Here is a 12,650-nt window from a genome sequence, read left to right on the forward strand (position 1 = left end):
TACTGGTTGTGTAAGTTTCTAGCTTCAAGCACCAAAAATGTACCTTTTACTCTGGCTGCATTTATTTGAATGCATATACTGTGTGACTTTTGGTCGTGTGACATCATTTCAAGGCAGCAAAGTGAACCAGCACTTTCACAAAGAAAGCTTCCCATGGGCATATTTGTAATACTGACTCATTTACTTCAGTTACTTGTTAATGGTATAAAATTGTAATGACTCATTCAATAGAAGCTCAGTTACATCCTGTGGGTTGTATTAATGCCTTTGTGTCACTGTCTGCCATAAGAAGTTGGAATGACCATTAGACATTTCAGAGTTCAATACGAGGAAAAGGTGGAAAGGAAAGCTTGCATATGGTGAGTCTATCAGGCTGACTCTGATCAGATTTCTGCCCTCGTGAAGAATCTCGATGTCTGCATTGTTTCGTTGTTTTCAATCTGCTTCTTAATAGTAGCACAGAGTAGTCTTACATTTTTGGTGGAATCTGCTGACTGCCCTTGTTCTCATACATACACTTTTATACCGCAATGCAGTACACAGTACATGTTTCACTTTATTAACTTTGCCCGCAACACTTTTGAATTCCTACAGTTCTTAAAGAAACAAGTATATCAGAAGAATGGTACAAACATCTGGCATTAGACAGTAATTTACTTTAATTTGGTGCTTCTCACAGTTGGGACCCTCGGGGGTCTTTATACTTCAGGAATATTTTTTTATTACAGTGGTAGAAAACAAAACCTACAAAATTCAATTATTTGAATTTACTATTCAGTTCTTATAGTTATTAGTCTGTTGTACTCATTACTTCAATTTAGTGGGTTTAATTTAAATGCTTAAATGCGTTCTAGAGATAATGTAAATATTGACCTAGTGTTTTAGTGGAAATTTCAGGAATTAAAAGTTTATTATTACATTATTTATATTTGAATAATGGAATTACTTTATTTAAAAAATCTGACTCTGGCAGTCTGTGAATTAAACAGGTGCCTGGATTAGAAACCCTGTTTAAAGTGTGATAACTTATTTGTTTCCTGTCCAAGAAATGGACACAATGCCTTTTATAAGACAGTCAAGGCAGGTCAGGACCGAGGGAGGGTTAGGTCTGTCTGAAGGTCACAGGAAGCTGTAGAAGGCCAGGACTTTCACCATCATCCAAAATCAATATTTTTCTTCCACTTATACACAATGCAAGTGGGATGTTTCAGGCTTCAAATTGATCAAGACGTGCTCCAAGACTAGTTGGCACAACGACGGAGGGCATGGCTACCAACTCCCTGCCCTTCAAGGACTCAATGTCCTCTATGATCAAAGAAACTGAAGTTTAGGTTGGCTGGTCACTCTCAGAGCCTGAAAATGTGTATGCGTATAAACATCCGACATCTGTTTGGTCACTGTGAATTGTGCATGTGCGTGTTGGGAAGTAGACAGAATTCTTTTGTATATTCTGTTTAAATCATTAAACAATCATTGGAAAGGGGTTGAAATTTGTGTTCCCAGAGGAAGTGAGAAACATTTTGGCAGGAGACTGAATAATTATATCAGACATAGGTGTGAACAGGGAAAAAGAAAATAATAAAAAGGTTCACATTTTATATTACACTTGGGGAAACTGTGAAAAGTCAAGAAATTGAGATTTGTCCCCTTGTGTCCTTGTTCATCACAACACAATTAACACTTAAAGGTCACCTCAGGAAACCTTGTGAGGTTCAGCTGTCAACTTTGTTTCTGTATGACACATAAGCCTGTGTACAAAAAAGACAAGATAAGGATCTATATAAAAGTGCAGATTTGCTAAGTGGTGTATGGGGAGTTTTTCACATTTGACAATTCTATGCAAATGCATCCCTATACCATCATTGATATACTACATCTAAATATGCCAATATTGTGACTACGACTGCTTTCTTATTAATATTTCTCTCCTCATCCCTTATCATTTATCTGACTGAGATAAAAATGTTCTTTAAACTGACTGACTATTTTTAATCTTCTACACAAATACTCTGGCAGAGATTGCAGTTTAGAAGTCTTCAAACCCACAGACTTATTTTATGTGGATAGAATTTCTGATGATAGCAGAAACCAAGTGAGATTTAGAGGACTTATTAATTATGCCGAAATATCCTAACTAAGCTCTTTGATGAATTCTTAAAGATCTGGCAAGGCTCAAAATCTGTGAAGTGTGTACAGGCTGACTGTTTTATTTCAATAACCATTGAAAATCTGAACTGTAAAATCTCTAGACTTACTATGTTACAGCAAAACACTCCAATGCTTCACGTAGTTCTAAAAAATATATGAAAAAAGAAATATGTCATACATAATATACATAATAGCTACTCCATTTATAATGGTAGGAGAAGGACGTGGAGGTGTCCTAGCTTAACTTGTGATAATTGTGTATGCTTGCAGCAAGAATGAGTTAGGATCATGCTTCATTGACAAAACCAGATCTTATGGAACAGTGCACACTCTCAATAGGGTCACCACACTCGAGAATGACATAATGTTTTTGTGTGGTATCTCACCACTATTCAGTTACAGCTCTATGTAGCTTAGTGAGCTAGTATCCTCTTTATCAATGCCCAGCTTTTTGTTTTTATGTCATGACCCGCAAGGTTCCTCACATATACAGTTTACAAATACTTTCAAAAGTATTGGAACAGAAAAAAACAATTCTATTGTTTTTCGTAAACATTACAGAAACACATTAGATCGATCGATTAGACAAATAATAGCATTTATAACCTACTCTTGGTTTGAAAACCCTGGTTTCTACATGTGAAGATTGCATTTGATGTTAAAAATGATAAATACACATGAAGACCAGAGAGCTGTTTATGGAAGATTAAAAGACATTTGTAAGGTGAGCAAAGAAAAAAAATCAGTCTAGAACCTCTACAGAGAATGTATCCAATCTAACTCGGAGAAATGTCATCATGGAGCAGTACAAAGACCCAAAATCCTGCTGACACATCCAGAAACTTCATTAGGTTTGAGACTTGCCATCTCAATCACCAGACCTTAATCCCATGTGCAGCATTTCACCTCAAACAAACAACACCTAAAGAAGTAAAAGCCTGGCAAGACATCAGAAAGGAGTACTGCAGTGTTTAGTCATACATACCTAAACAGGAAGTTAGCTGTGACTTAGAACTCAGGCAATGAAGACTTCTACTGGCAAGGATGTGTAATGACCCATTCCAGTGAAAAAAACTGTGTAAATCGTATTTTAATACTCCAGTGCATTATACAGATAATTAAAAGTATGAAAATCTCAATAGCCAGATCATTATTATGTTATATTTTTAAGAATTCTGTGGAGAATCTTAATTTTACTTTATTTTATTTTACTTCTAGATTGTGAATATGAGTCATAGAAAAGATTAAACCTGTGGTTACGGCTGCTGATTCAAGTTTGCACACTAAATGATTATGAATCTGTCACTGTATTGAAAAAGGTTATGATCTTAGCAAAAGATTTTCATACGCTCGCCTGTGCCGCATCGTACTGAGATGGGTTTTGTCTGTGGTGCATTTGGACTTGACACATACTGTAGTGTGGGCTCTAAATTTGTATTTGGATGGGGGATGAAATGTATAAATATAACTTATATAAACTTGTGTAAACTTTGTGTCTGTAATGCAAAACACTGTGGCTTGGCTTTGATTTTATAAAATCAGGGTGCAAACTGTTTTTCCAAACAATGATATTTCACAAGTAGTTTAGTCACTTGAGTTTAGATAATAGCTAAACAATGCCTTACTTCAAATAAACCCCATGTCTGAGTGTTAGATGCCAGCAGCAGTAACAGAGAGTACTGGCTTTGCTGGAGAAGAGCTCCTTGATCTACCTTGGCATACCAAGAGAAAAAAAACAAATTTTGGAAGAATCACATCATCATCAAGTATAAATGTTTGTGTTGATTTTTTTTAAAATATATCTTAATTCTAATCTTAAATAACGTATTTTTAAACAATGTTATATAGGTTACATAGAAGTGTTTCCTAAATGTAGATGTCCCATTTGCATGAACATTTCGTTTGTTCATTTTTTCTCATATGATAATACAAATAAAGTCTTTTACAAATCACAAAAAATGAGCAAAATCCCCAGTGCTGAATTAACATCTAATGTTTATATAAACTTTCTGTCCACTTCAGTAAGAACACCTGTCTTGCTTATTTATGCAGTTATCCAATCAGACAATCATGAGGCAGCTGCACAATACATAAAGACATGCAGATAAAGGTCAGCTGTGACTTTAATCATAGCATGGATGTTGGTGCCAGTTGGGCTGGCTTGAAAATTTTTAAAACTGCTGATCTCCTAGGACAGTCTCTAAAGTTCTCAAATGAGAATTCTGTGGGTGGAAACACCTTGCTGATAAGACAGTTCAGAGACAATAGCCAGACTGAATTGAGCTGCAAGAAAGTCAGTATGGTAAGTAAGTCATATAACCACTCTCTACTAATGAGGTGAGCAGAAAAGCATCTCGTTGGCACATTGGGCTCCACTCCTGTCAGACAAGAACAGGAACGTGAGGTTACAGTAGGCACAGGATAAAGTAAATGAGCATGTGTACACAAATTCCTATTAAAGTTAACAGTGAGTGTACATCCAAGTAGTAACAAATAAACTCTAAAAGAGTTAAATCAACACTCTAGGTGTAAATTCCATATTAGGGATTTGTCAATGTAGATTTATTTGTTTCTAAGGAGCACTATTTGATTTGGTGAACTTTGGTAATACCAAGAGAGCTTAATTATTCAAGCTTTTTTGTTTGGAGTCTTCACTGTCCTTTAAAACAAAGCAGATTCTGTGAGTTTGTGAGCTCTAAGATAACGAAAAGTGAAATTAGTGTCATCTTTAAGTACATTGGGTTGCTCTAACATTTGGCAACCCATGTAAGAATACACCCCTCACTTATTACAGTATGTCACATTAAACAAAAGTGAGATACGGTATGTGCATATGTCCTTTATTTTGTGTGTAGTACTTAGGAGATGGTTTGCTGTAAATGCTTTTGTTGTTGTAAACGTTTTGTTAAAGGTTTTTCTGCAGTCTACTGTTGGAACTCTCTCTCTCTCTCTCTCTCTCTCTCTCTCTCTCTCTCTCTCTCTCTCTCTCTCTCTCTCTCTCTCTCTCTGCATGTGTGTATATTGATATGCGTGAACTTCCTCTCGAATATAATAAATTCTGCTTTATCACCAGTCCATTCAACACCCTGACTTCCTGTGGGTGAGTGCTTATTTTAATTATTATTATTTCCTCCATTTTTTTATTTTTTTTATTTTTTATCAAAAGACCTTTGCTCTCAGATGTGGACAATGGCTTCAATATGATTAACTGAGTTAACATTTCAACACCCGTTTTTGTTACATATTATTATATATAGCTTGTAATTCACTGTACATTCACTATTAATGTTACAGTACAGCTGGATTTTTCTGATTAGCACGTACAAAGGGTTCGGTGTTGAACTCATACAGCATTTTTTTATGATTCCACAGTAAGGGGTCCTGTCCCTCTGGGCGCAGCTCTGTCAATCCTATTGTCTCCTGCGGTTTCACACGTGGTCCACTGCATAAAGGGCGTCTGGCTGGAAGCTTAAACTTGAAAAGCAGCCATCACAGTCCATCCCTTCACATCTGCTCAATGAGGCGACAAGGTCTCATACAGAGGCTGGATGGACAGGACAGGAGCAGTTCACTTTGTCTCTGCCGTAGGGAGGAGAAACCCACCGACTGACCAGTACACCACTGGAGCCATCACTTTACCAAGGTTTCCATTTTGGTATCTATTCACCTCAGTGTTGACCTCTTACACTTCTGGGCAGTTTTGGGGTAATTAAATCGCTGTGTAAACCTGATATTATGATGTATACTGTATGTATAATTGATGCACAATTTTAACTTAGCTTATTCTGCTTATCCTACTTGTTGCCACAGCTTATAATCGTAACCTTCCTGTATTCCCTATGCAGAGTTAAGAATCCATCATGGGAGACTGGAGCTTGTTAGGAAATATTTTGGAAGAAGTGAATGAACATTCAACTGTAATTGGCCGTATTTGGCTCACGGTGCTGTTCATATTCCGCATACTTATCCTCGGAACGGCAGCAGAGTTTGTATGGGGTGATGAGCAGTCCGATTATGTGTGTAACACAAAACAGCCTGGATGCGAGAATGTATGTTATGATGAGGCGTTCCCTATCTCCCATATTCGCCTATGGGTGCTGCAGATTATATTTGTATCTACGCCCTCATTGGTTTACATAGGTCATGCGGTTCACCATGTCCACATGGAAGAAAAACGGAAAGAGATGGAGAATGTAGAGATTCAACACCAGCAAGAAATAAACAGCAAACAGTTTGCTGTCACGGCAGGTCGAGAAACTGTTCAAATGACTAAAGACACTAGCACTGATGGAAGTAAAAACTTTCGTCTGGAAGGCACTCTACTCTGCACTTATATATGCCATATCATCTTCAAAATTCTGTTTGAGGTGGGATTTATTGTGGGTCAGTATTTTCTATATGGCTTCAACATCCTTCCACTGTACAAGTGTAGCCGCTGGCCCTGCCCTAACACGGTGGACTGTTTTGTCTCGCGACCAACTGAGAAAACCATCTTCATCATCTTTATGCTAGTTGTTGCTTGTGTCTCACTCCTCCTGAACATTGTGGAGATTATCCACCTATGTGTGAAAAAGATTTCATATGTCTGCTGTCAGACAGCTTCAGCCCAGGTTGAGACTCTTGCCTTTAATGAAAGAAGCTTACCATTCCTCCTTAGTCCTGCCTTTCATAAGCCAAAAGGTTACAGGCAACTTGAAGAGGATAGAAAAGAGGGGGAAGTTGCACACATCTACCCACTAGCTGAAGCAGGGGTAGAGGAAGAGCAGATTTATTCTCTATCTCAGCAGGTGGAGCAGAAGACCAAAAAGGAGGTAGTCGTCCCTACAGCGCCCCCTGTGGAGGAGTCAGTGATTTATGATAAGAAAATCCCAGCTTTTACTGAAGTCACCAAGACTTTTCTTGAGCTACCAACAACCGAAGAGGAGAAGTTTAGAAAAGAGGATGAGGTGGACGCTTCTATACTTATGATTCCCTTGCATGTGGGACAGGGAAAGCGGTCAAAAAAAGAATGCATTGAGGAGACACAGCCAATTGGTGATATGAAACAAAGAGATGTACAGCAAACTATAGGAGACCTAGTTAGAAATGACAAAGTGACAGAACACCAAATGGATGTCGAGATTAAGACAGGACAGAGTGGATCAGAAGATTTTGAAGTAATTGTGGAAGATCCAGAAAAGGCTAATGGATTGGGAGTACTTGGGCAAGTAAGAGAAAATGTTGAGGATGTTGGAGAACTACCAGAAAATGCTGAAACAGTTGTAGAAGTTCCAGAAAATGTTCTAGAAGATTTTGAGGTAGTTGTGGAAGATCCAGAAAAGGCTAATGGATTGGGAGTACTTGGGCAAGTAAGAGATAATGTTGAGGATATTGGAGAACTACCAGAAAATACTGAAACAGTTGTAGAAGTTCCAGAAAATGTTGGGGAGAGTTTAGATATATCAGAAAAAGTTAAAGAGGTTGTTCGAGTACCAGAAAATTTTGAAGCAGTGGTAGAAGTACCAGAAATTTTTGAGGACAACGTAGATATATTAGAAAATATTGATAAGGTTGTGGGAGTACCAGAAAATGTTGAAACAGTTGTAAAAGAACCAGAAAATGTTGAGGAGAATGTAGATGTTCCAGAAAATATTGAGGAGTATGTGGAAGAACCAGAAAATGTTGAAACAGTTGTAAAAGAACCAGAAAATATTGAGGAGAATGTAGATGTTCCAGAAAATATTGAGGAGTATGTGGAAGCACCAGAAAATGTTGAAACAGTTGTTAAAGAACCAGAAAATATTGAGGAGAATGTATTTGTACCACAACATATTGAGAAGGTTGTGGAAGTACCAGAATATGTTGAGGAGGTTGTAGAAGTACCAGAAAAAGTTGAGAAGGTTGTGGGAGTACCAGAATATGTTAAGGAGGTTGTAGAAGTACCAGAAAAAGTTGAGAAGGTTGTGGGAGTACCAAAAAATTTTGATGAAGTTGTAGAAGAACCAGAAAATTTTGAGGACAATGTAGATATACCACAAAATATTGAGGAGGTTGTGGAAATACCAGAAAATGTTGAGGAGGTTGTGGAAGTACCAGAAAATATTGAGGAGGTTGTAGAACTCCCCAAAAATGCTGAAGATGTTGTCAAAGTAGTAGAAAATTTTGAACCGGAACTCCCAAAAAAAGTTGAAGAGGTTGTAACAAAAAAATTCAAGAAGGTTGTAAAAACACCAGAAAATAATGACCTGGGTTCAGAAATTCCAGAAAATGTTTATGAGTTTGTTCATGTTCAAGAAAACATTAAGAAGCTTGTAGAAGATCTTGAAAATCCTGAAAAGTTTGTAGATGTTCCAGAAAAGATTGAGGACCTTGTTAATATTCATGAAAACATTATAAAGCTTGTAGAAGATCCTGAAAATACAGAAATGTCTGTGGAGTTTGTGGAATTACAAACGGAATATCTAGTAAGTAAAGAGCTGACAAACACAGATGAGCTTACAGATGATTCTCAGAGCTTCTCTTTAGAAGAAGAGAAATCTGTAGATCACTCAAGGAAGGAGAAACCTTTAGAGGTGATTCTATCTGTATGGGAGGAGGATGTATCTAGGGAAATCAAGAGGTCAGACATACCCGAGGGTGCAGAAGAGACACTCAATTTAGAGTTAAGTGCAGAGGGACCCAAAATAGAAAATTCATCTAAGGTGGAGTCAATAGAGGATGGAGTCAGTACAAAGGAAGTAGTAGATTTCGCTGATGCTGTGGACACAGGCAATTTATTCAAGATGGGCAATCCAGAGGAGGTTAAAAGCCCAGAAGTCCAAGACATTGGAGAGAACACTGGCGATACTGGAATAGTGGAGAGTTTAGAATTGGAGGTTAGATTGCCAGAAATGCAGATGCTTAAAGACACAATTTCAGTCCCTAGTCTTATACCTCTGGAATTGGGAGCAACGGGGACAGTGGAAGACGCAAGTGCAGTGAGCGGTCTTAGAACAGGGAGTAGCAGAGCGAGGTCAGATGATCTTACAATATAAATGATTGATTTATACATGAGCTGGAGCATAGATATTTTAACACTAAAAAAGCAAAGAAACAATAACGAGTATTTTGTGTTTTCTTCCTCATTTATTATTTCATTTCACTAGGTTTTTGAAAACAGATTTGTGATATTTTTGTTCTTTTTATGCTAACTGAGGTCCAACTTCAATTAGGAGTTATTATTAGATCATGTTTAACTTTTATGTACATATTGGATTGAGTGATTTTAGTCTATTTATATGCCATCTAGGTAAAAACCTGATTTAAAAAAGAAATGAGAAAAATTGCATGAAAAAAAGCAACATTAGCCATGAGCTGCTAGAACAGATTCAGTGCCTGAACATTGACTATGCAAAACTCAGGAACTGCTGGTTCAAAAAAATGTTCCTCTATTCCAATGTTCCTCAATAAATTGGGTTACGATCTGATTAGTGTGAAATTTACAGTATAGTATATGACTTACATCATTTTCATACCTTTCAAACCACCATTCATGCCTTGAAACTTCGCCTTGTTGATGGGAACACTGGTCAGGCCAAAACGTTTCATCATCAGATGTGTACTTTGTACAGATTTGAGGTTACTTAAGCAGCATAACAGAGACACCAGATCTTCATTTTTGTCTGTGCAATAAAATCTGTGCCTCTCTTTAAATAACTTCTTCACTGCTACGTTCTTGAAAAACAGGCAACATGATGCACCTCTTACAGAACATATAGCTTACTGTCTAAACACTTGTTTCCTCAATGAAATGTACTTACTCATTAACTTGTTTTGTTAGGCCAGAAGTTATGCTGGCATTTCATTCATGGGCAAATCCCCTTAGCAAAAACACTGCTAACAAATCAGCACTCAGTACTGCACTCCTGCAGAAACTGAAAACCTTCTCTGGTAACTGAACACACTTACTGTAATGTGAGGTTTTTATTACAGTAAGTGTACAGACAGAATAATTTTTTAGACAGTACTTGAATACAATGATACCTGAAAGAAATTTTGAAAAAGATGTTTTCATCTTTCAGATGTTATGTTTTCAGCATCTGAATGATTAGTAACAACTAGCAAATGCCAACTAAACATTTTTATACTCATTTTTATAAATGGCATTTACTTTATGGGTATACATTCTGTAAGGTAGGTTAGCAAACCTTATGAAATGCTTAAGAAAAACCTTTTAAAGCTGAATACATAGTTAGCTGGTTAGCTAGCTGTTGTTGATTAAAAAAGTAAAGTAAATGAAAAAAAAATGTGTTATTTCTAGCAGCCGCTAGAGGGGGCTAAATGTTTGTATAGAAAGGAATTAACCCCAAGGTTCTGTAAAGAGGGATAATGTCCATGCCGCCATTGATGTTTGGTTGTTGTTGCACATGTAAGGGTTCTAAGAGTCAGTACAGGATGTACAGTCATTCCTGTCCAGTGTTTTTTTTTTTTTTTTGACAAGTTTTGAAGTTACTAAGCTACAGTAGTTCACAAAGTAGTTGCGGATTTGCTGCTAACTAAAGAGATTGTAAAATGCTTTTTTGTCTTTCCAGAAAAATTAGCATTTCATTTGCAAAGGAATTTAATTAAATTCTCTTTGTATAGCGCTTTTAATAAGGAAAATAGTCTCAAAGCAGCTTTACAGTAATATAAAGCTTTTATTGATTATTCCATAAAATGCCAATTTTCTCAATGTCCCAAGCATGATTATGTAAGAAAATTAAATAATGAGGGCATTGAAGATCTTAATGAACAAGTTTATTACAGCTGCTAAGTAGATCTCTAATAGCCATTATACAAAATATCCATAACATACCTAACATACTATCACTTGTTAACTCTGGAATTTTTTTGTGTTGCTGTACAATCTCGTGCACTAAGGATGTGTATGGGATGTTTCTGGTAATTTGAATAGGTTGTTATGTTTTGATGTAAATAAAATTAACACCATCTAATTGCTCTAAATATAGTCAGAAAGCTTATTGATGGTACTAACATAGAAAAAGAAGAAGACTTTCTATGCATTATTTATTGATAATTTATGTATTATTCACTCGTATTATACTCTTATAATATAAATTTGAATAAAGTGTTTTGTCCTGTTTTCTTTTATTGGTTTAATATCAAATGCAAATCAGCATAGCTTGTGAAATGTGTATTTTTACATAGTGTGTGTATTTGTGTTTCCAGCTTTTCGTTCATCTCATTCCTTTCTAGTTCCTTTCAGAGTCTATGTATAGCCATAAGTTAGTGACTGCAACTTTATACAGAAATAAGAAATAGAAATATCAGAAATAGCTGAGCAGTTGAGGGTTAAGTGCCTTGCACAAGAATCAAGCAGTGGCAGATTAGAGGTTCTGGGATTTGAACAGTCAGGTATAGCTTGGACTTTTTCCCTGTCTAAACACTAGAGACATTTTGTTTTGTGCCATGTGCTTTTGTTTTTGTTCACATGTGTTAGCCTTACCCTATCCTTTATCCCTTCCCCTGTCCCTTGTTTTCAATAATTGCCTTCCCTATTTATACCAGTTGTCCTTGTCCTTGTGTCTCTGAGTTCTGTGTTTGTGTTTTGTGTGTGTTGTTTTTGAGCTTTTGTGTTTGTTGTTATCTCTCCTGGTTTTCTGTTTCATTACCTTTACCCTTTGTCTTTCCCAGTTTTTTTCCATGTGTTTGTATTTTTTTAGGCTATCCCTGCATTTGGGTCTAATTCCTCTCTGTGGTGACACCTGTTTCTGACAATAACCTTCCAATCAATAATCCAACTTATTAACCACTGAACCACACTGAAATTTTCAAGCTTAACTTCTCTGTCTAAGAAAAAACAGTGCTTCCCTTTTTAATGTATGGTGTGAAAACAAAAGCATTTTTGAGAAAAAGCCCTCTAGATATTTCTTGGCACTTAAACCCAACCAAAATAGCAGTGTGTTTTGCCTCCAAAACATTAGGCTGCTTTAACAAGAACACATATGAAAGTGAGATGATTAATCACTATCAGCCTGTTAATGTTGGTCATATTATAGCTTGTGAATATTAATAGCATTCTAATCAAAATATACTGTATGTTCACAGCGTTTAGATTCTGTATTGGATACTGTTGGGATTGCTGTGGATAAAACCACTTGAAGTCTATCGCATCGTCTTTGACCTGCATCTGTCAACTTTTTGCTCAGGTCTTCATCAGTGAACATTTAAAGACTTTGGCCAGAAGGGATTAGTGTTGTCTGTAATGAACTCAGAAATGACATTGACCTATAAGTTCCCCAGGAGCTATTGCATAATTTCACTCAACTAAAAACTGTTGTACAATGGACATAGTCACCCAAATGAGGATGGGTTCCCTTCATGTTTTGTTTTTGTCTCAGTCTGTCTGCACTGTCTCTCGTCTTGTACTGTTTGCACTAGGTTGCACACGTTGCACTGTATGTCTTGACTTGACTTGACCAATCACGTGAAAGAGGACCTTAGGTCTGTCATCTCTGCCAGGAAGGCTAAGAAGGAATCCTGAC

General features: G+C 36.8%; 1 protein-coding gene across 1 annotated transcript; it reads left to right on the plus strand.

Moving 5' to 3' along the window:
* Window positions 1-5,230: 5,230 nt before the first annotated feature.
* On the plus strand, window positions 5,231-10,131 carry gja8a (gap junction protein alpha 8 paralog a). The gene is made up of 2 exons (XM_027143545.2): window positions 5,231-5,791; window positions 5,994-10,131. The coding sequence occupies exon 2, from the start codon at window positions 6,009-6,011 to the stop codon at window positions 9,159-9,161; it is 3,153 nt and encodes a 1,050-aa protein (XP_026999346.1). The 5' UTR covers window positions 5,231-5,791; window positions 5,994-6,008; the 3' UTR covers window positions 9,162-10,131.
* Window positions 10,132-12,650: the final 2,519 nt, after the last annotated feature.

Source organism: Tachysurus fulvidraco, chromosome 6 (genome assembly GCF_022655615.1).
Source record: "Tachysurus fulvidraco isolate hzauxx_2018 chromosome 6, HZAU_PFXX_2.0, whole genome shotgun sequence".
Taxonomy (NCBI): Eukaryota; Metazoa; Chordata; class Actinopteri; order Siluriformes; family Bagridae; genus Tachysurus; species Tachysurus fulvidraco.

Excerpts from the sequence above, each read along its gene's own strand:
- gja8a (XM_027143545.2), top strand. The coding sequence starts at position 6,009 with ATGGGAGACTGGAGCTTGTTAGGAAATATTTTGGAAGAAGTGAATGAA.